We start from the raw sequence: 20301 nt of genomic DNA on the forward strand, positions 1-20301 counted from the left end.
TTATCCAAGCAAATTTTTCTTTTTCTTCTTTGCAATTTCAGCCCCAACAATTTCTTGTTCGAGCAAGTGCTTAGGCTGTTAAATTAATGGATGTTATTTGCTCAAATATTAATAGAGCTTGTATTGGTAAGATATCAGTACGTGGTCAAGTGGATTGCGTTTCTTCAAAAAGGTATGTGCACGATTCACGTCGACGTTCGCACCGTTTTCCCTTTAATTTATCACACGTACTTAGGTTTCCTTAATCACTTCACTATACACCTAACTTTAATCATTCGTTCTAATTAACATATCTTAATTTTCTCACCCAAAAGTCACTCTTAATCATCAAAATTTGTACTCTCTTCCGCTCCGTATCGCGTAATTTTCACGACGGAATACAGAAAGAACCTATTTCACTTCGAATTGAATTTTATCGGAATGGAAACTCCTGTAATTTTCCTCTGTATCAATTGTAGCATCTTTTATCTTAAAAGTGTGATTAAGTAGCAGACATCATGAGATTAGCTAGATAATAATTTCAAAATGAGAAGTTTTTACTCATAAGAGAAATACTGTGATTTGGAATGTTTCAACGAATATGTCAAGGAATTTGCAAGTCCTCCATACATTCTTCTCCCCCTTAAGAAAATTTTTATCGTTTCCTCGACTTTTACCCTTCAGTTAGGCGCAATCAGTGCATCTGAATCCGCTTGTTGGATTGTCAAAGCATACTCAAACCTTTTCCGTGTACACTAGTTCGTTCCCTCTTCCATCCACTTGTGATTGTCCATCAATTGCGGAGTATTGCTTATCACGTGACAATAAGTCTCGAGTCGGACAGTTTTTAAGGTCTATACAATATAATGAATCGCGAATCGACATTTCGGTTAAGACCGCACAGATGGTATCTTTTTTTATGTACTATCCGGTCCTTATGACGTCTCCAGCAATGTGCTTTCGGCCGCAATGATTTACCGGTCTGTTCCACAGAATAATCGAGACGCGCGACAAAACGAACGTGAGCTAAGCCCCATCTTTGGATCGTCTGATGGAAGCAACTTTGTAACCCAGGATCCCCATTTGGTCGTTACTTATAGATGACCTTTCAAATCTACTCGTCGGGGCCCTGAAAAGCATCACTCTAAGTGGTCACCAGAATGGATGAGGCGGAGCAACAGTAAACGGTTATAGTCTTGCACTATTAGGAAAGGTAGTTAGTTGTTTGCAATTAATTCCCTCCACTACAACTTGCCACGGATGTACCCCTTTATCCGGTTTGGAAGGCTGTTTATCTGTGCCTTTGCGACAGTTCTCGGATTACTATGTGAGCTTTCTCAAGGCCCTCCGGAAAACGTGATTCACTTTGTACCGCCGCTAATTGCTTCTTGAAGATGTTACACAATTCAATCCCACAGTATCAAAGCACGTCTTACACTTCGACGTAACTCTTGTGGCCCCAACAAATTTTTTCGAAGGACGGAAGCTGGGATAAGTGGGTTGTAATGGAAATTTTCGGTATTCAAGTGAGGTTCAGGGCCAGCAGCTTAGCGTTACCCGAATAGAGTGCGAGTAAACAGCAAAATAAAAACTCACTCCTATGCTACGATCTCTGGTAGAACCATAAAGGAAAGGAGAAAGAGCGGGAAAGGGAGTAAACATTCATCGTGTTAAACTTCCCTTATGGAAAGAAATATACCGGCCCAAATGTGCGCATACCGGTCTGATATTCTCTTTCAGAGGAAGAAAAGAGGAAAAGAGAAAAAAAAAAGAAAGAATTACCACAGTTATTCATATTTTAAATGATCTATCCAACAAGGAAAGATTACCTGTTCTCGTATTCTATTTTGAGATCAATAACTTGTTTTTTATGGTTAAAGTTCTTGCTGTCTGTTTCATGTTTGGGTGCTCGTGTGTTGTTCCTTTGTGTAAACTATTTGGTTTACGTTCTGCCCCTATTTGTTTGTTTTAGATCGCTTTTGTGGTTGCATGTGTATGTCTGAGACTAAAGAATAGCAATTTTAATTTTTGTTCTCTTCAATGAAATTACAGTTACTTGTTGGAAGAGTGGAGAGAGAGGCATGTTGAGCTATCTGAAGAAGTTCCAACCAATTTTTTGAACTTACCATTTATCAGTCTGAAGGTTCTCTCTCTCTCTCTCTCTCGCACATTCTCTCATGTGCAGATACCTTCCTTTAGATTATATCATTAAATCCACAAAGAGGAATGAGAATCAGGATGATTGGGTGTACAGCCTGATTCTTATATTTCTTTTTACTGATTACATACGAAATTTGAAAGTCTTTCTTGAAAGTATCTTTTAGATGAAACTGAATTATTTTTCTTCTGAAGTATCTTTCTTGCATATTGTCTTTAATTAGAATTTTGTAACAGAAACGGCAAGTGAAGACTGTTTTTATGCTACATGCATATAGCTAAACATAATAGTGAATATGTCTGTGCTTGCACGTGCAAATGTGTGTGCCTATTTTTGATTATTCTTATAAGCATGTGTTTGCTGTTGATCTTGTTTGTTTCCTTGCTCCCACACCAATATTTATTATGTCCTTCCACCCTCACCAATATTTATTATCTCCTTGCACCCCACCAATTTTTATTACCTCCAGTAGCCAAAAACAACTGGATTTTTTTCTAAGTTTTCCTTTCTAGTTTGACTGCTCATGCATCTTTAGCTCTTCAATTCAGGTAAGGCATTGGATGGATAAATTTCCTGATTATGGAATAACTTTATCATGTAATGGGATGACTCAATGGTTTGTGATCTTTCTTATGCCTGCTCTTTGTGGACAGAAGGTCCTAGTCTTTGGCAATGATCAAAGATAAAGTCAAAGTTCGCATGTCATTTCTTACTTTATGCTATAAACTTATCCAATGCTGAAAATTCAAAGAATATGGCTAAGAAAATTTATTACTCTGCCCTCCATGATGACTGTCTTGCTTTCTTTCTTACTCCAATTAGATTGTGATTACTTTCCTTACTGGGAGTCTTTAATCTATAATATACTGCTTGCTTTTAGAAATTTTGTATTTAAGTTTACGCCTTCTTTTAACTATCTCCTTGGATTTCAATTTAATTAGTTTGATGGATTACATGATAGCATAAATATCCTGACTGAATTGCCCCATTGTCTATAAGCTGCATTAGTTTCTGTTTAACCTATATATATATATATGCAAAAACATCTTTTGGTCTGAACTTATCCATAGAACTTGTGTTGAATCGAAATAAGTCATCTGATGTGTGAGGCAGGGAGTATAGGATTTGTGAAATTGGAGTGCAATGGGGAAAGAAAGTGTACATAATTCAATTGGGTCAATTTTGTGTAGATTTTTGGTCAACTTTTTAACATTGTTTGCTAGAGTAGACATGTCTGGCTTGCCTTGAGGTTTCTCTTTTGGAATTTATTTTTGTTTTTCCTTGTTCCTTCCACATATTTTGTAGAGCATGTATCCTAGACAAAATTCTCATGGTGTTTTGGTTCAGCTGCCACAGCAGGAAAACTCATTTGATTGTGGTCTTTTCCTCCTTTATTATGTGGAACGCTTTCTGCAGCAAGCTCCAGTAAACTTCAATCCTTACACTGAAGCTTCTAACTTTGTGAGTTGTCCCTTTTTAAATATTTGATGCTGAATTTATGCCTCTCTTGTCTAAAATCAAATTGAAATGGGACCCTCAGTTTATTTTTTGAATTTTGTCATTTTGGTGGTTGTAATACTTAAGTTTATTCTTTTAACGGTGGATATTGCAGAAGTTGCTCAAATGGCCTCCATAGCCATTAATGACGTAAGAAATCAATTTGTACTTTCCAGTTGGAAGGGAAGAAACTGTATCAGTACCTTTAGTTGTTTCTGTTCTCATTCTACTTCAAAAATTACTTTCTCTTTCTACAAAAACTCTTTCCTGATAATCAGTAATTGTGGATAACATCAAGCTAATTCTAATCTCTTCAAGTCTTTGGTGCGGTACCTGAGGAATTGTCTGTTACATTGAGTAACTTTTAAAAATTATAAGTATAATTCAAGGCATCAGGTAACTATTCTTCTAGCAGCAAGTCTATTTGATATGGAGCCACTGTTTAATAGTTAATCAGTTTTGTTGGCCTGACAAAATCTGATTACTGCTATTTTTAACTTCCAAGTATCGTCATGTACATACCTGCGGACATATCATCAGTTTCCTCTAATTCTGTCTTCTGGTTCAACCGATTCTTTCAAAATGTGATGTCATAAGCTGTGGTCTCAGATTTCTTGTTTCTAAATTACCTTGTTTTAACATTACCTGCACGGTAGAGATTGTTCGCCATTTTAAATTCAGTAACATGTCCAGCGCTGCTGCATGTACATGAGCTTGTTTCTTCATTGTTTATATTCATATTAACTAGAGTGGCGTTGTTAGTCCTCTTGGCTATATAGAATTTGAAGTCAACAGATATATGAGTGCAACACTTCAGATTTTGGGTTCAGTTACACCCTGGCAAATTTAAAGAAGTGGTTAATGTTTTCAAGATCCCTTAATTCCCTTGCTGCCTTATCCTTTATTTTTCTGTTTTAGCAGTTAAATCTATTTCCAAAAATTCTTAATCTGTTTCTTTGATCTGGAGAGTTATTTTATCTGTTCATTTTTTCAGCTCAACAAGGAATGGTTCCATCCTGCAGAAGCTTCTAGCAGACGTGATTACATCAAAAAACTAATCTACAAAGTTTCCAATGACAATGCTCATAAAAATTCTGCAGTTGCCAATGAACCTCAATATTCTTCACATTATATGGTTGAGGGAGAAGTTAGTGATGAATCTCTTCTGGAAACGTGTGATGGGAAAGAAGCATGCAGGGGTGGTTACTCTGCTCCACATGCTGATGAAGAGACTCACGAAACATCACAGGCAGCAAATCCTATGGAATATCTGCAGCCTTTAGGTCGACCAAATTTTATTCCTGGGGATATTTTGGGTGAAGGACATACGGCAGGGTCTGTTGCAAAGCAAACTCATCAATTTCATGGGAAATCAGAACCACATGATCAGACCTGCAACAACATGTCACCGATAGAGGTAAATGATTTTAGTTATGATAACGTGCATTTCTTCTACTTAAAAAAGGACGAGCTCTGCATGCTGCAAAATGAAACTTTAAAACCGCGAGGCGGTTACACAAATTGATGCTTGATAAACTCATTAAAAGACAATACAGCTGGGCTGTCGTGCATGATTTAATAAAAGAATGGTGTAAATGATTTTGGCTTGATTCAATGCATACTAGACCGAAGAATGGTCTTGTATATAGGGTAGGTTTTAGTATCATAGTTGAAAATTGGATTAACAACCGAAAAGCGCCTAGTTTGCAGTTGGTTTTTTATAACTGATTTTTCTATTATGTGAACCAAAGACATCTTTTTTGGCTGCAAATTAGTCCCTTAAAAAGCATATGCTAAGGCTTGGTTGATGTTGTATCCTTTTCTATCATGTTCTTTCGTTGTTTTATTCCCCTTTTGTAATTTAGAGGATAGGCAAAGAGGCCACTGACGGGCTCTGTCATTTTCATTTGTCCCGCCTGCTGGGGTGGTGGTGGTAAGATGGAGAGAAATGGATTATGTGCCTTGCATGATTAAGATTAACCGGGTCAATCACAAGTTCATTAATGTGCTGCTGCCATAGCCAGAGGGCAAGCAAGTAGTTTGTTCAAGTTGACTGGTTGAGGACCTGGTTACAATCTTATGCATATAACCTTGACACCATGTCGCAACTAAGAAATACTGCAGTGCCAACTTTCAGTCTCTTAGCATTCTTATTTTGGAAGCAGGAAGAGGAAGCACCTTGGGAGCAAACAGCATCAGTGGACACGGTAGGTGGCAGGCAAGCAGTTGCCAGTGTCAAGCAAATTCCTATGCATCTTGATTATGAGGATGTGGAGATTTTGGATGTCAAGTCCCTAAATTCATTAGAGATGCAGGATGAAGAAGCTGTTGTCCCGAGGGTGCTACATGTTCTAGATTCTGAAGCTAGGGACAAAAAGAATGATACTTCTTCAATGTCAAGAGAGGAACTTGATTGCTGTGTTGTTGAAGATTCTGTGGAGGAAAATGGGAGGTTTGATACCAATGATAACGAAAATCCTCTTTCCTGTGAAGCCACAACTGTGGCCTTTTACGATCTGGAGGTAGAATCTCCCAGTAATACAAACATCAAAGCTAATCCCAGCAAACCGGTTGCTGCATCAGAAGAAGAGCGGGACATAGAAAGTGTGAATATTCTTACGAGTAGTTATAGAAGACGCGGAAGATTTCTGTCAAAATATTCACATTGTTGAAATGCAGTCTAAGTATTTTGGTGGCCCGAGTATTCTTGGTTTACCCGGTTTTGAAAGGCTAAGTAGGTTTACCTGCGGTCTCGTCCTGAATTCAGAAGAATGGTCATATCATATCATAAGAGGTTTATCGTCGCTATAGTTTTTGGCAAACTTCTTGCTTTAGCTTTTTGGGATATGAGCCAGAGTTTTGAGCTGTATATATGTGTAAATACATGGATATCTCAATTATCAAATGGTGAGATCTGTAGTGTGCATTGGTTTATATGCATCCTATAAATCTACAAGCATTAACCTCAAATTAGGTCAAATCTAGATAAGTGCTCGGTTCATATTAGGTCAAATCTACAAGCACAAAATCTGGATAATTGGCTAGGGGAGAGCATGTTTGACTCCCTGGTGACAAATTAGGTCAAATCTGAATCCTGCTTGTTTAATCTAGGGCATGCGAAACATTGCATTAATTTGAGCTAGATGTGGGGTTTGATTCCTTTTAGCTCTCGTTCGAAAATCTAATTAGGTCCCCTGTTTATAAGTAGGGTAAAAGTACTATTAGTGCTATTAAGTATTGTTAGTGCTATTGTTGAAAAAAAAAAGAAAGGAAATTAAATTCTGAATACCAAACCTATGCAATGCTGTAGAACCCTGTCTCATTGTACCAAAGTCCTAGAAACTTACAAATTAGAGGTGGCAATTTGGATTGAGATCCATTTATCCATTCATATAATCCATAATTAAATGGATTTGGATTGTCCATTTATAGTATTGGTTTTAAATGGTTGACCAAAGTAAAATCATTAAATTAAATGGATTTATATGAATTATCCACAAAAACATATATCCATTTACTTAAAAATCATGTTTCAATCTTGTGCTATACTGCTATTGTGGCATGCATTTAAGGAAATGCTTTCATGATGAAAGTTTCATCTGATGTTGAGAAACGAGAGGGATCACCCTTGCTGTTAGGCCAAGTGCTGTACCTGGTCTGACTGGCAAGGCGTTTGACTCCCCTTAAGCAGGGTCTCGGGTTCAAGTCTTGTGAATGGAGAGAAACAGGTGCTGGGAGAGTTGTGCCTCTTATGGGGTGCAACCTGACTCAACTTCTGGATGTAGTCCAAGGCCCAAAGTGGATGCTGCATACCGAGGGATTTGACAAAAAAAAAAAAAAAAAGTTACCAAAATATTTAAATGAATTATAAATGGATAATTGTTTTTTATATCCATTTAGATTCCATCCATCTAAATCCATTTATAAATGATCGATAAATTTCATCTACATCTTATTAAGTCAAACACCATTATAACCACTTTATTCATATTGCCACGTCTACTGCAAACGGCAAAACTCTAATATCCTAAATCTGAATCCCAAATCTGTCATCTGTATATATTATGCTTCATCTTTCATGGATACCAGCTATCTCATTCCTAATTATCCGGCATTACAATAGCAATACAAAAGTATGTTTTGACTTATTAATTGTTAGTTTTTGAATCTACCATATCCAAAAAACTGCTATATACAGGCCTCGTGTGTGCATGTCTTCTGCTGTGCAATCTGTTTGATGCCTTGGCCTGTCGCGGCTGGAGGAACAGGTATAGCATTCATGTCCTGATTGTCCATGATTATGCGGTCTGATAATTTGTTCCGTCGGTGAGCTTAATTTCTTTTTTTTTTTTTGGTGTGTCTTTATCCGTGGAAAATGTTACCTAACTAGCAGCTACCATTTAGGTCTCAAAAAATTGTCTGCTTTGATCATAGAAGACATTCGGCCTTTGTTTCTTTCCCAGAAAACACGATCGCTCGCCCATATCATTTGGAAAGTTCTTATCCAGACAGCTGCATAATCAGAAACATCTTCATCCGGACATGTTTAACAGTTGATTTACTGTGCATACTGTGCATAATAAATCTGTGGATTGCAAATGCTGTATGCCAGCCAGCTGTATATCCCCACAGTTCCCTATTTGGTTTTATAGTGTATTCATTTTGCTCTTTTGGGGGATCCGACATAGACAATCAAGTGGACCAAAAAATCTAGTACGCTTAACAAAATCGTATCTGGTGTCACTAACATGAATCCAAGTTTATTTATAAACAAAAGTCTTGTTGGTTGTTGTATTGATGTCAGTGGGATGTAAAGGGGATACTCCTGAAACATGTGTTTTCTTTTTTTTTTTGGGTAAGAGAATCATGTGTTTTCAGGAATCAATTCAGGGCCAAAGAACACATACAAACCTGAAAGACGAGTTGATTGCAGATATTTTTTTTCAACAAAGCATGAGCAATCATCAAAATAATATATGGTTTGTTTCATTAAACAAATTTAATGCAATGCAGTGCTGGTTACCAATTTGTTTTTCTATTTAGACTTTATTATCGAACTTTACTAGCCATTCCCAGCTGGCATAAACAATCAAGGATGACAAATGCAAAATTTTTTGTCCTCTATCTGATATTTTTGGTTAATTATCCCTTTATTTCATAACTGGCAGTTGGTGCTGAGCATGGTTGGCAATATTGGCTGATACCGATACGTATCGGCCGAGTCGTAACCAGAACGGAGAAGATCAGTACGATACTGATCTTTGAATCGCGAATATTACCATATCCGTAGTGACTCACTCTGACTCAGACGATATTGGCCAATTCGAATTCGTGATGTATGGTATCGGCCAATATATCCGAATCCACTCGGAGTCAACTCGGATATTTTTTCAAATTATTCATTTTTGGTATTTTTTAATTTTAGTAATTTTTTCAGATTTTTTGAAAACTTTCATGTGCTATGATGTGCGTATTATCCGATATTCAACTGATATGTCGCGACGGATGTGGAACAACCAAGACCGCGATGTGATCGCGATCCTCGACAGTGAACCATGGTGCCGAGAAAAAATTCTTTTTACTTTTTCCCTCCTTCAAGAGAGTCTCTAATTCTTACCTTGCGAAAGGAGGAATTGAGAAGGTTTTTATAGTAGAATTAGAAGCTCTATAAGTAATTATTTGGTTAATGTCGCTGCCAAGAATATGCAAAAACTTTAAAACTAGACCGCTAACATTTTACTACATAATTTTATGGACCAGTTCAGTTGCAACTTTAATTAAGAATACCTCTCGGTTGTGCTCAAAATAAATACCTTTACAAATACGGTTGAATTTTTCCTAATGTATTCGGAAGCTCCATTTTTGCTGCATTTCTGGCGGTCTTGTTCATGTAAAAGAAATGCCGACTGCCAAAAAAAAAGAATTTAAGAAGCCCTTTGAGTTCCAAAATCTTAGAGGGAGGGAGGGAGGGAGGGAGAGAGAGTTAAAGCCAACATATATGGTGTGCGTTAGAAAAGCTTTTGAGTACGCAATTAGAAGTTTCTTGGTGGCGTAGCCTTCTGAACCTTTCCCAAGGAATAGCTGGGGTGGTTTAAACTTTTTGAAACCGATAAAAACTTGTTTGGCTTACCAATCTAAGCAGAACATGCATTCAGCAGTAAGTTGTTGTCGCTGTCACAATGATAAATAGGCAGTCCATCTGCCATATACCAATGCCATACGTAACCAGTGTGATTAATGTGTTACTGGGATCATTACTAGCGTAGAAAATTCAATGGCGATCATCAACTTGCCGGTTCCCACCAATTCTTCCACCCCTCTTTGGGAAGTGAATAAACATAACCATCTCAGTTCCTGTCTCCCTTCCGGGCGAGCTACGTTCACTACTTTTCGTGCTGCAGCCATGAGAAATGCAACTATGGCAGCGGCTAACGTCCGAGAGCAAAGTGGTCAGAAGCAGCAGCTCATTAATAGACGCTCAGGGAACTACGAAGCTCCACTCTGGGAATTCGATTACATTCAGTCGTTAAAAAATGAATATGCGGTACTGATCATCTTTCCATTAATTATATCTATATATATTGCTCGTAACTTGTGAACAGAATTTTGGTTGTTGAAACAATAATAAATGTGAAATGAAGGGTGATATTTACGTCAGTCGGGCTAATGAGTTGAAGGAGCAAGTGAAGATGATGCTTGACGAGGGAGATATGAAGCTGCTGGATTGCATGGAGCTTGTCGACGGGTTGGAAAGGCTAGGACTGGCTTATCACTTTGAGGGTCGAATCAACAGACTATTAAGCAGCGCGTACAAAGCTATTCATGAAGGCAATCATAAAAGAAACAAAGAGGATTTGTATGCGGCTGCTCTTGAATTTAGAATCTTCAGGCAAAATGGTTTTAACGTCCCTCAAGGTCCTTGACTATATATCATATGTTATTTGTTAGTTATTTCTTGTCCGTGTCTCTTTCTCTCTTTTTTTTTCCTCTGTATTGTATTTATTAGATATCTTAATAAATGGTCGCAGATATATTCAATGATTTCATAACTGAGGATGGTGAATTTGATGAAAGCCTTTCTGAGGATACAATGGGACTGCTAAGTTTGTATGAAGCATCTTTCCTGTCGTTGGAAGGTGAAGCCACCCTGGATTTGGCAAGGGAATTCACAACTAAGCACCTCAATAATTATCTAGGCAAGGAAAATACTGATCAAAATCTCAGGATTTTAGTGTACCATGCACTAGAGCTTCCCCTGAGGTGGAGAGCGCCGAGGATAGAAGCTAGGTGGTACATCGATGCATACGAGAGAAGTCCCAACGTGAATCCTACTCTACTTGAGCTTGCAAAAATAGACTTCAACATTGTTCAAGCAATACATCAGCAGGACCTAAAACATGTGTCCTGGTAATTGGAGTTTGATTTTATAAATATTAGTGCTTGCATAGATTTATGATGGCATCTTGAGCTGAGTACGTATTATTATGTGTATGTGTGTAACTCATCCAGTTTAATTTCTTGTTGCGTGTAAAAAGGTGGTGGAAGAACATACGAATCGCGGAAAAGTTGACATTTATCAGGGACAGGATAGTGGAGAATTTCTTTTGGGCAATAGGAGCTGTCTTCGAGCCTCAGTACGGAAGTTGTCGAAGAATGCTCACCAAGGTCTTTGCTTTGATTACAATGATAGATGACATATACGATGTTTATGGAACTTTGGAAGAATTGGAACTTTTTACTGATGCAGTTGACAGGTAAGCAAATTAATAATAGCCAAGTACTTATTTAAAAAAAAAAAAAACTAGCCATAGATCATGCAAAATTATAACACGTACTTTTTGTCAATATTCAGGTGGGATGTCAAAGCCATAGATCAACTTCCAGACTACATGAGAGTTGGATATCTTGGATTTTTCAATTCCATCAACGAGATGGCCTATGACGCTCTCAAAGAGCAAGGCGTACATATAGTGGAATACCTAAGAAAAGTGGTACCTATCTGAAAAATTATGTGTTTAATTTGCTCGTAATTAAGGGAAAAATGAAAATTTGTGGTCTCTCTTTAAATGTTGCTAATTAAGTTTATTCGTCTCATGTTTGTCACTTCAATTGTCCTTAATTACCAGTGGGCAGATCTGTGTAAAGCATACTTACAAGAGGCAAAATGGTACTACGCTGGATACACACCAACAGTGGAGGAATACCTGGAAAATGCATGGGTTTCAATGTCGGTTCCGGTAATGTTAATGCATGCTTATGCAGGGGTTACCAATCCCATGAATAAGGAAGCCATGGATGTCCTAGACACCCACGATATCGTTCGCTGCTCTTCATATATTCAACGATTTGCAAATGATTTAGGAACATCACCAGTGAGTCTTGAGATTCTCTGCATGTTGTATACAATCAAGGAATATTCTAGTAGCTAGCATATAGTAATGCTTAAATATATATATATACAACAGTCTTGTTTTCCTATGTTTAATTACCTCCTCAAAACCTGGCTAGCATTATCACTTGAAATAGAATTAGCGAAGATTTTGGTTTTTCATTTGTTGGACTCATTATCCGTTGAACTAGGGGGAGATGAAAAGAGGTGATGTCCCGAAATTGGTGCAATGTTACATGAAGGAAGCAGGTTGTTCAGAAGAAGAGTCGAGGGAACATGTATGGTTTTTGCTGAGGGAGACGTGGAAGAAGATGAACAAGGACAGTGAATGGGCGGAATCGCCTTTTTCCAAGACTTTTGTTACAGCTGCAAAGAACTTTGGAAGAGTGGCCCTGGTGATGTACCAATACGGAGATGGGCATGGCCTTCATTCCAATCCTGAGGCTAAGGATCGCATCTTGGCATCACTCTTCTCCCCAGTCCCGCCTGCGTAGAGAATGGGCTGAATCACGTACGTGCAGAAACAAGCAGGCTCTGTTGATGATCATGAATTTGGAAGTAAATGGTTAAACCTCTCTTTCTCTCCCAGATATCTAATCTGTATTGAAGAAGAAATAATCAGTTCTATATTTGGACAGAGTTTGTTCGCATAATAATCGTAGTGTTTTCTTGTTGTACATGAAATTCTGTGTTATTGAGTTATGGTAAGTATATGTGTACTAGGAGGCATATACCGCGCGGTGCGCGGTGGTATACAAAGAGAAGATGCCCAGGCAAGCATATAATGAGGAAGGAAAAGTAATGGAGGAGGATATATTGGCTGAGACTAATGGTTTTTTTTTTTTTACTAATACTAATTTTTTTTGGGTATATGGGTTACACAGGAGCATAAAATAAGTAGTAATATACAATACTTTTAGGAAGATTGGAGCCGAACAGAACAAGATATACAATGGAAATACTTTTCGTAGAAAGAATCTCTTTAAAATAGAGCAAGATACAGAACTATAATTTATTCTCAAAGGCTATCGAAGCATTTAGTAACCTAATATGGATTAAGTTAGATGAAGAGTGAAATTAAAATGCCATGGATACAGTTTTTTAATGCCTTTTTTGTTGAATATGATAACAGCAAAAGAGGTGGCCGCCATGGACAAGCATGACTTGCAAATGGTTTGGGATAAACATAAAATATGCCCCCTTAAACATATGGATTCATGGAACAAAAATGTTTGTTGGTAAATAATTTTTGTACACAGCTAAGCAAAAATATACATGAATAAGTAGACGGCAAAATCGTTTCACAAAAATAGTACGAATATTTATTTAGATTTATAGAGAGGTATTGCTAGGATTTAAGGTTAATACTTTTTTAGTTAAAAATTGGTGAATTTTTCTCCTATCTTACTCTATTGCTCGTTTAGCACGAGAATAAAGTTCAGCATTTTTCATGAAGTGCATAAGCATAGGATGTGATGATTTGAATATATCATACTTCATAAGAGAGAAAAAGTACTGTCGAGATATAGAACTACTTTTGCTGGAACTTGGGAAATTCTTCTTTTATCTCATTCCATTTCTTGTTTAACATGAAAATCAAGTTTACTATCTTTCATGAAGTGTAGAAATATATAGTGTGACCACAAGTATATATTATGGTTCACGGACAAAAGGGAAATACTAAGCTAAATTTGAAGGCATTTTCATTATATATATAGCAACATTGATCCAATTGTGATTATAGCAGCTTGAAAAAAAAGAGTGATTGAATTCTCATATTAGTTGACTATGAGTTAACCGAGTTGAATAATGAAATTAAAATGCTATGGGTACAGTTTTTGAATTCCCCTTCAGTTGAATTGGATAACAATAAAAGAATTTTAAAATTGTGAAATATAAAGGAATATCTCGCTGGCACAAAGAGTTCTAAGATTATTGAACTGTTTTGAGATCTTTCCATAATTCATGGATGGTGGCATAATCCCTTACAGTCATTTCTCTCCTACTAATAAATTGGAAAATATCGTGATTCGTGAATTTCCTCTGTTGCTTTGTATTTGTAGGACTGGGAGATTGTAGCAGCTTCAGAAAAGCTGGCGGAGTGCCAAGAAACTATCTTAAACTGGGAGATTGTAGGAATGGGAAGTAGTTAAAGGCATTGGTTTCACCCATAAAGGCTGCTCTTTTTGTTAAGGCCCTTTTTGATAAACTATCCTGTTGTTGCCACCATGACAACTTCTGAGAATAAAACTCGCCAGCGGTCATCTCTTCTAAATAAAATGCTAGCTGAAGACAAATATGAGACCAAGGATCTCAAGCCTCCTAAAACCAAGGAAATTATTCTAGAGCGTAATAGCTATTCCACCTTTGGCCCGAATTGGACAATCGAACGTCCAGAGAAAGTGGCAAGGTCAAATGGTGTTAATTATTCAAAGGATAAGCTGAGATTGGTTCTTTGGCTATCGTTCCCAGTAAGAAAAGGGAAGTGGAGGATTGCTAAAGAAGCTGTGAACTAATGCTAAAACTGAAGTGCGGAATCCAGTAACAGTGAAAATTGGCTTAATTTTTTTTGGCTAGAATACTACAGTGTGATTTGTGCCTTGCATATCTATGTGAGAGAGATGGTGGATGCCTCTTTGTTTCTTCTATTGTATATAAATTCAAAAGAATACATTTCAATTGAATTAGAATTAAATTTTTGTATTATACCAAGAATACAACAATTTTGAGAGGAGGAATAATCTAGATCATCCATGTTCAACATATAGAACTTACAAGGATAGAGCATTCATCGAAGAGAGTATTCAAATCTTAAGTTGGTCATTGGAGAGAGAGAGAGAGAATGCTCTCTATAAGCGATTTTAGGATTTTGGCAGCGCAGAGCTAAAGGCCTGCTTGTGCAGGTGATTGGGAAGGCACAGAAACTTGGTCTTGAATTCAATTGAATGTTATAGTCAATGTCACAACATAATCCAAAATATCATCTTCAGACGTAATTCCAGAATTTTAGGTGGCAGTAGATTACAAAATTGGAAATGTACATGAAAGCAAGATAAGCATATGCCAAAATCAACTTCAGTACAATTTCTGTATAGCACAAATTTGGCAATTTCATGGAGACCAGCTTCCTGATAACATTCAGCAATCCGGTCCAAATTGTCATCCCAGGTGCCTTCCACAGAAAGCCAAATCCAACAAGAAAGCTGCTTCATCCAAAGCAACCTGTAAACAACAGAAGGTGTAAACACACTGAAGCACACGCTGCCAAAAGGTGAAAGAGATATGTGAACTAAAACAACACAATGCAGATAACAAAGCAAATGAAGGGAAGTACAATATATGCAATCTTAAAGGTAATGAATACGACAATAACAATGTAAAGCAACATATTTTCCCTAATTGAGGATGCGTAACATCTTAAGACTTACATTCTTGGCTAGAAGCCATATCCTGTGCTTCTGTACTTGTATCACAGGCATCTCCATCCTGAGGATGCTACAAATTGAGATCAAACAATCTAAGAAGAACATCTCAACTAAGAAGATTTGAATTAGTTTACCCAGTTGGGGCAGTAGGCCATCGCAGCAAAGTAGTTACAGAACCTATACACAACAAGCAATGTGTAAAGATAGAATATTGGTCTCAAATCAATATTATTTTTTTTACTTTTTAACTCAAACACAAGCCTTATTCACACCTGAGGTGTTTTCTGACAGGTACAGCAAGAGGAATCAAACCTCGCTTGGCCCCAAGAGAGATTAATGACTCGCCTGCTACCAGTCAATATGCCAACCTGAAAAGATAAGAACTTTTTACTGAGTAAAAAAGGAAGAATTTTAGGCGCAGTTGTATAATTCAGTAGAAACTGCAAAGCAAGGCTAGCTTGTCAATCACAAATTAATTACTAAAATAGATAAAAACAAAGAAAAAAGAAAAATAACAATTTATCAAGAATTGTAACTGAGCACCACAGGCAACAACATGAAACTCGTCACGCAAGTCTTTACACAAGGGAGTATCATGCAACTAAACAAATAACAGAAACAACATAAGAAGATTCAGGGGAAGAATCGCCAGACGAATCGAAAACAAGGATATTAGAAAAACAATTGACTCACTACAACTTATTAGTCTAATTAAGTGCTGTCTTGAGATCTCAATGTTTGTATGTCTGGAATAAGTAGAAGAATAGAATATCCAAAAATCGCTATTTGACGTGAGAGAAAGAGATCATCATCAAGTATTTCAAAATGATTGCCTGCGGTGTCCAATCTTCATGGGAATTTAAACAGAATAGATTATCTTTTTTTTTTGACAAGTATATAAATATAGTCTACCAAACAGTGACAGGGAACACTATAGCCTAATAATATGCTTAGGTTGCAAAACAAGGCGTACTTATAAACTGACAACCTATGTTGCATTTTCTCCACCAAATAACCAGAGAGATATTTAGAGAAAAAACACGCTTGCAAAAGAAAAAATGACAGGGAGAACGGGGGATGACAGGGCATACTATTTCCAATTGGGAGAGAGCTTCTTGCTTTCTTGATGGTAGAGAGTAATCTCATGTGCAAGTTCTCCTAGCCCAAAAAAATCCCTATGTTATTATAAAAGCTTTAACAACAAGAATAGAAATGCAACAATGAAGATGATGTTGGTTTTTTCCCCAACAAGTAACAATTTTAAACTATGCCATACCCCGAGTCACACGAAACACCATTCTGAGTGTTGTCGTTCCCCTCTGTGCTAACTTGCAGATGTAATCTTCAACCTATCCAATATACACTTAATTAAAAAAAAGAAAAATAGAACACTATGAAATGCATGCCTGTACATCTAGAAAAGTAGTAAAATAATGAAATTCAACTAACATCTTGGAAGGACATGTGTGGAAATGCTCTTATTAGATACTATAATCACCGGGAAAAAAAAAAGAAACCAGTCTCTGCTTCAGAAATGAATTAAAATGAGCATGAATGATAGCAATTATTTGTTAGCCTGTGACTCTGTGAGATATATAGAGACAACAGACCTGCAATTGTGCACCCATAAACCTTGTCAAGTCTTGAACCTAGCCAAGTCAAGTTCTTTAGTAACAAAGTGACTTGGCACCAATTAATTTGACGCCAGCATCAAATGTCTGCAAATTGTGAATGCCAGGTTTCAATCTACCAAAAAGAAGTAAAGGATAATGATTAAAACAAGCATTTCAAAAAGGCTTAAAAAAAAACTTGATTAGCTTGATGACCACCCTTGAAAGAAGGTAATAAGCCATGATGAATATTAATAACAGCTTTCCATAACTTTTTAAGAAGTTTCCAGAAAGAACCTGTAGAAATCAACTGAAGTTTTGAAATACAGCCATTGCAATGTGTAATTGAATAATGCTACTCTGGTATGTCAAAGCACAAGCGCATGACAACCAAAAAAACATTAGAAGCAGCAAATGCAGTGATTCCAATGTTCTACTCTGTTGTTTTAACGTAAAAGACATTTGAACTGAAGATCAAAATGGTAGATGACATGAAGAAACAAAAAAATATTCTAGAATTCTAAATGTCAATCAACCAAGTCTTTGAAAGATGCTGGGAAGATATCTCACTCTATTGACCTTATGATTGTAAACCCAAAATCATTTAGATGAACACCAACAGCAATCATTACGATATCTGCCATTGAAGAATAACCATATCTGCCATTGAAGAATAAATCACAAAAGGGACCATAACTCTTAACATCTGGCCTAAATCTACTTCACAGTACCTCAAACATAAGCCAGATAATCCGGAAAAGAATAAGAAGAAAGGACAAAACCAACTTATTAACTTGCCATAGAAAAATGTACCAAGAAACAAAGTGCAAGGCAGTGCAATAGACCTTCTAGAGTAAAACACATTCTTGTCCTCGGGCACAAAAACATCAGCATTGAGAATGTTTCCACCTATTGAAGCAATACATTCTGATAGCTTTGCAACTATTCCCAACTCATCCTGCAATTTTCACACACCGAAAACAAAATCAAAGAATTAAAAATTCCATCTTTATACCTCATTTGGCCTAATCCAACTAAAAAATGAAAAACCATTTCAATGTCATTAATGATACCGTTACTCACTGGGCAATGGAAGACATGAATACCATGGCTGATGGAGGAAGAGGTAGATTCATCAAGAGACTCCATTTTGAAGGGCCTCTATAGATCATTAAGAATAAATATTTTTTATCAACATTAATGGTTTGGAAATATGCATGAATTTCCATGCAAGATCCTATATAAGTATAGATTACCAAGTTGTAAACTGAAATAGATAGGAAAGATAGTCCACAGACAAGAAGAACGACAGTAGATCTAATAGATCAGTCCACATGACACATACCTAGAATAAGTCCAGCTCCTGCCCTGTAGCTCGACAAACATGAATCCCAAGAACGTGTAATCCTAAAGAGTAGAACCCAGTAGCATCTAGTAGATACAAAAGCTGATAAGCAAAAGACAATCCTGCAAAGAAGGAACTCCCAAATGGATTTGGCTGTGAGTTAGGTGGCTGTCTTGGCATCCCAGGCTGTCCAACATTATCGCACATTTCTGTAAAATCCCAAGATTAAGAATATGTTAAACAGAGAAGAAACACTTGAACGATATCAAAGTCATGGAATACCTTTTTGGCTAAAAAAAAAGGAAACTTAAATTGACAAACCAAGAGGGGCAGCCATGTGTAAAATGCATATGTATTGGTACATACTGGTATATAAGAGTTGGAAACTACCTTCCCCCCAAAAAAAAAACAAAAAAAAAAGGTAACTTCTATTGTACAAAAGGTAACCTAGTCATTTCACCATTGCGACAAAGATTCTCATTTTGTAATTTTCCTCCTTTTTTCCCCTTGGCACTTGAACTTGACCTTCTCATTCTTTTTCTAGAAATTCTGCCAAACAGAAGCATGTCATGGGGGGAGAGGGTGAAAATTTTCTTTTTTTTTTGGCATCATTAACTACAAAACTGCAAGGTGTTCCATTAAACGCTGTCATTCTTCATTTTACAGATCCACTAAATTTAACACCCTTTGAAAATTGTAAACAGCATCAAGTAGGCAAATCAAAAGGCAAAAGCAAACAGTAAAACATTTAGATTCAAATAGAAGTGTGCAGTCAAGAAACCTAATTGTTTAATTGCTCTATCACATAACAGTTATTTTGATGTTACCTAAATTTCCAAATTCTTGTCTGTTTAATCTGAACGTATAGTTGCACCTACATTACTGAGCACTACCAAAAGCAAAGGATATCATTAAAAATGAGGAAAAAAAATAAAACTACACTACTTACCTGTAAAGCATTTAAATATTCACCAAGATGAAGAAAGGTTCCCTAACGACTTTCAGAATCTAGATATTCAAATCCTCAACTCTTTCCACAATTTTCACATTTTTTTGAAACATTTTTCATAGTGTGATAAAGATTTCAATCATATATCAGAATAATTGTCACCTTAATTCACCAGATTCAGGACTGAATCAATCAACAAATAAACTGCCAGGAAATTTTTTCCTTTCTCCAGAAACCGTGTGTAGGACAAAGACAGGGTAACTACTTCCTAGAAGAATTAAGCGTGAATCACAAATTAGAGGAGACCGTTCGGAAACACAATTAAAATCGAAATTCAAAATTCTCCCAAGCAAAATCAAGCTGCTAATAAACATGATCCAAACTCAAAACCATAACAAGTCTCTAGATGTAAAAACATCGATTAATTAAAAAAAAAGATAGCAATATTACCAGTTGGCATGAGACAGAGAAAAAGGAGCGAGTATATAGATCTGCAATCAAAAGTGCTGTAGGAAAATAGCTTGGATTTGGAGTACGGCGGAGGATTCCAAAGAAAAAGAGATCACTATGGAGGACTGGTTTTGCGGCTGGAGAAGCGGCTGCCCTGCTGGTGGTGCTGGGTGGACATGGAGCGAGTTGGCCGAGATCTGAGAGCGATTAATCAGGCAAAAAAGGAATGAAAGGGGGAAAGAAATATCAAAGAATAAGAAGGAAAGAAAGATAAGAGATGACGGCGATTTGGAGAGGAAGAGGAAGAAGGAATGAGAAGTCAGAAATCTGTTGAAAAGAAGAGGAGAAGATGAAAAGCGGCGCCTCAAAGCTTGGGCGTGATTTAGGGTTAGAAGAGGCCTAAAAAAAAATAGGGCGAATCACATGCTTGTCACATGAGAGACGACGAAAACCATTCCAGGTCATATGAGGCATTCGGCTCTTATTCTATATATGTTGA

General features: G+C 36.9%; 3 protein-coding genes across 6 annotated transcripts; 2 read left to right on the top strand and 1 right to left on the bottom strand.

The window, feature by feature from the left end:
* Positions 1–2002: 2002 nt before the first annotated feature.
* On the top strand, positions 2003–6566 carry LOC113755959. 2 transcript variants are annotated; one of them, XM_027299790.1, is made up of 4 exons: positions 2003–2122; positions 3485–3598; positions 4629–5051; positions 5800–6566. In XM_027299790.1, the coding sequence occupies exons 3-4, from the start codon at positions 4767–4769 to the stop codon at positions 6304–6306; spliced, it is 792 nt and encodes a 263-aa protein (XP_027155591.1). In that variant the 5' UTR covers positions 2003–2122; positions 3485–3598; positions 4629–4766; the 3' UTR covers positions 6307–6566. The 2 variants fall into 2 exon arrangements, with proteins under 2 accessions (XP_027155591.1, XP_027155592.1); XM_027299791.1 differs by having other exon boundaries at positions 3494–3598.
* Positions 6567–9881: 3315 nt separating this feature from the next.
* LOC113755961 (terpene synthase 10-like) lies at positions 9882–12660 on the top strand. Its single transcript, XM_027299795.1, has 7 exons — positions 9882–10178; positions 10276–10549; positions 10663–11041; positions 11170–11388; positions 11487–11625; positions 11761–12006; positions 12215–12660. Exons 1-7 carry the CDS (start codon positions 9909–9911, stop codon positions 12515–12517), a joined length of 1830 nt encoding a protein of 609 aa, XP_027155596.1. The 5' UTR covers positions 9882–9908; the 3' UTR covers positions 12518–12660.
* A 2267-nt stretch (positions 12661–14927) lies between these two features.
* LOC113755960 (formyltetrahydrofolate deformylase 2, mitochondrial-like) lies at positions 14928–18610 on the bottom strand. Of its 3 annotated transcripts, none has more exons than XM_027299794.1 (6): positions 18404–18610; positions 18142–18219; positions 17904–18016; positions 17638–17718; positions 17059–17194; positions 14928–15245 (listed from the first exon to the last, which is right to left on the bottom strand). In XM_027299794.1, the coding sequence occupies exons 2-5, from the start codon at positions 18205–18207 to the stop codon at positions 17116–17118; spliced, it is 339 nt and encodes a 112-aa protein (XP_027155595.1). In that variant the 5' UTR covers positions 18208–18219; positions 18404–18610; the 3' UTR covers positions 14928–15245; positions 17059–17115. The 3 variants fall into 3 exon arrangements, 2 of the variants coding, with proteins under 2 accessions (XP_027155595.1, XP_027155594.1); XM_027299793.1 differs by lacking the exon at positions 14928–15245 and adding an exon at positions 16729–16797; XR_003465816.1 differs by lacking the exons at positions 17059–17194; positions 17638–17718; positions 17904–18016; positions 18142–18219; positions 18404–18610 and adding exons at positions 15452–15509; positions 15583–15625; positions 15721–15816; positions 16540–16606.
* Between the last annotated feature and the right edge of the window lie 1691 nt (positions 18611–20301).

Source organism: Coffea eugenioides, unplaced genomic scaffold, assembly GCF_003713205.1.
Source record: "Coffea eugenioides isolate CCC68of unplaced genomic scaffold, Ceug_1.0 ScVebR1_1867;HRSCAF=2797, whole genome shotgun sequence".
Classification (NCBI taxonomy): Eukaryota; Viridiplantae; Streptophyta; class Magnoliopsida; order Gentianales; family Rubiaceae; genus Coffea; species Coffea eugenioides.

Coding starts and splice junctions, on each gene's coding strand:
- LOC113755959 (XM_027299790.1), top strand. CDS start 4,767: ATGGTTGAGGGAGAAGTTAGTGATGAATCTCTTCTGGAAACGTGTGAT. Junction 5,052..5,799: donor ACAACATGTCACCGATAGAG/GTAAATGATTTT, acceptor TTTTGGAAGCAG/GAAGAGGAAGCACCTTGGGA.
- LOC113755961 (XM_027299795.1), top strand. CDS start 9,909: ATGGCGATCATCAACTTGCCGGTTCCCACCAATTCTTCCACCCCTCTT. Junction 10,179..10,275: donor CGTTAAAAAATGAATATGCG/GTACTGATCATC, acceptor TGTGAAATGAAG/GGTGATATTTACGTCAGTCG. Junction 10,550..10,662: donor TGGTTTTAACGTCCCTCAAG/GTCCTTGACTAT, acceptor AAATGGTCGCAG/ATATATTCAATGATTTCATA.
- LOC113755960 (XM_027299794.1), bottom strand. CDS start 18,207: ATGGAGTCTCTTGATGAATCTACCTCTTCCTCCATCAGCCATGGTATT. Junction 17,719..17,903: donor AATGTGTTTTACTCTAGAAG/GTCTATTGCACT, acceptor CTTCAATGGCAG/ATATGGTTATTCTTCAATGG. Junction 17,195..17,637: donor TTTGGGTTTACAATCATAAG/GTCAATAGAGTG, acceptor TCTTTTTGGTAG/ATTGAAACCTGGCATTCACA.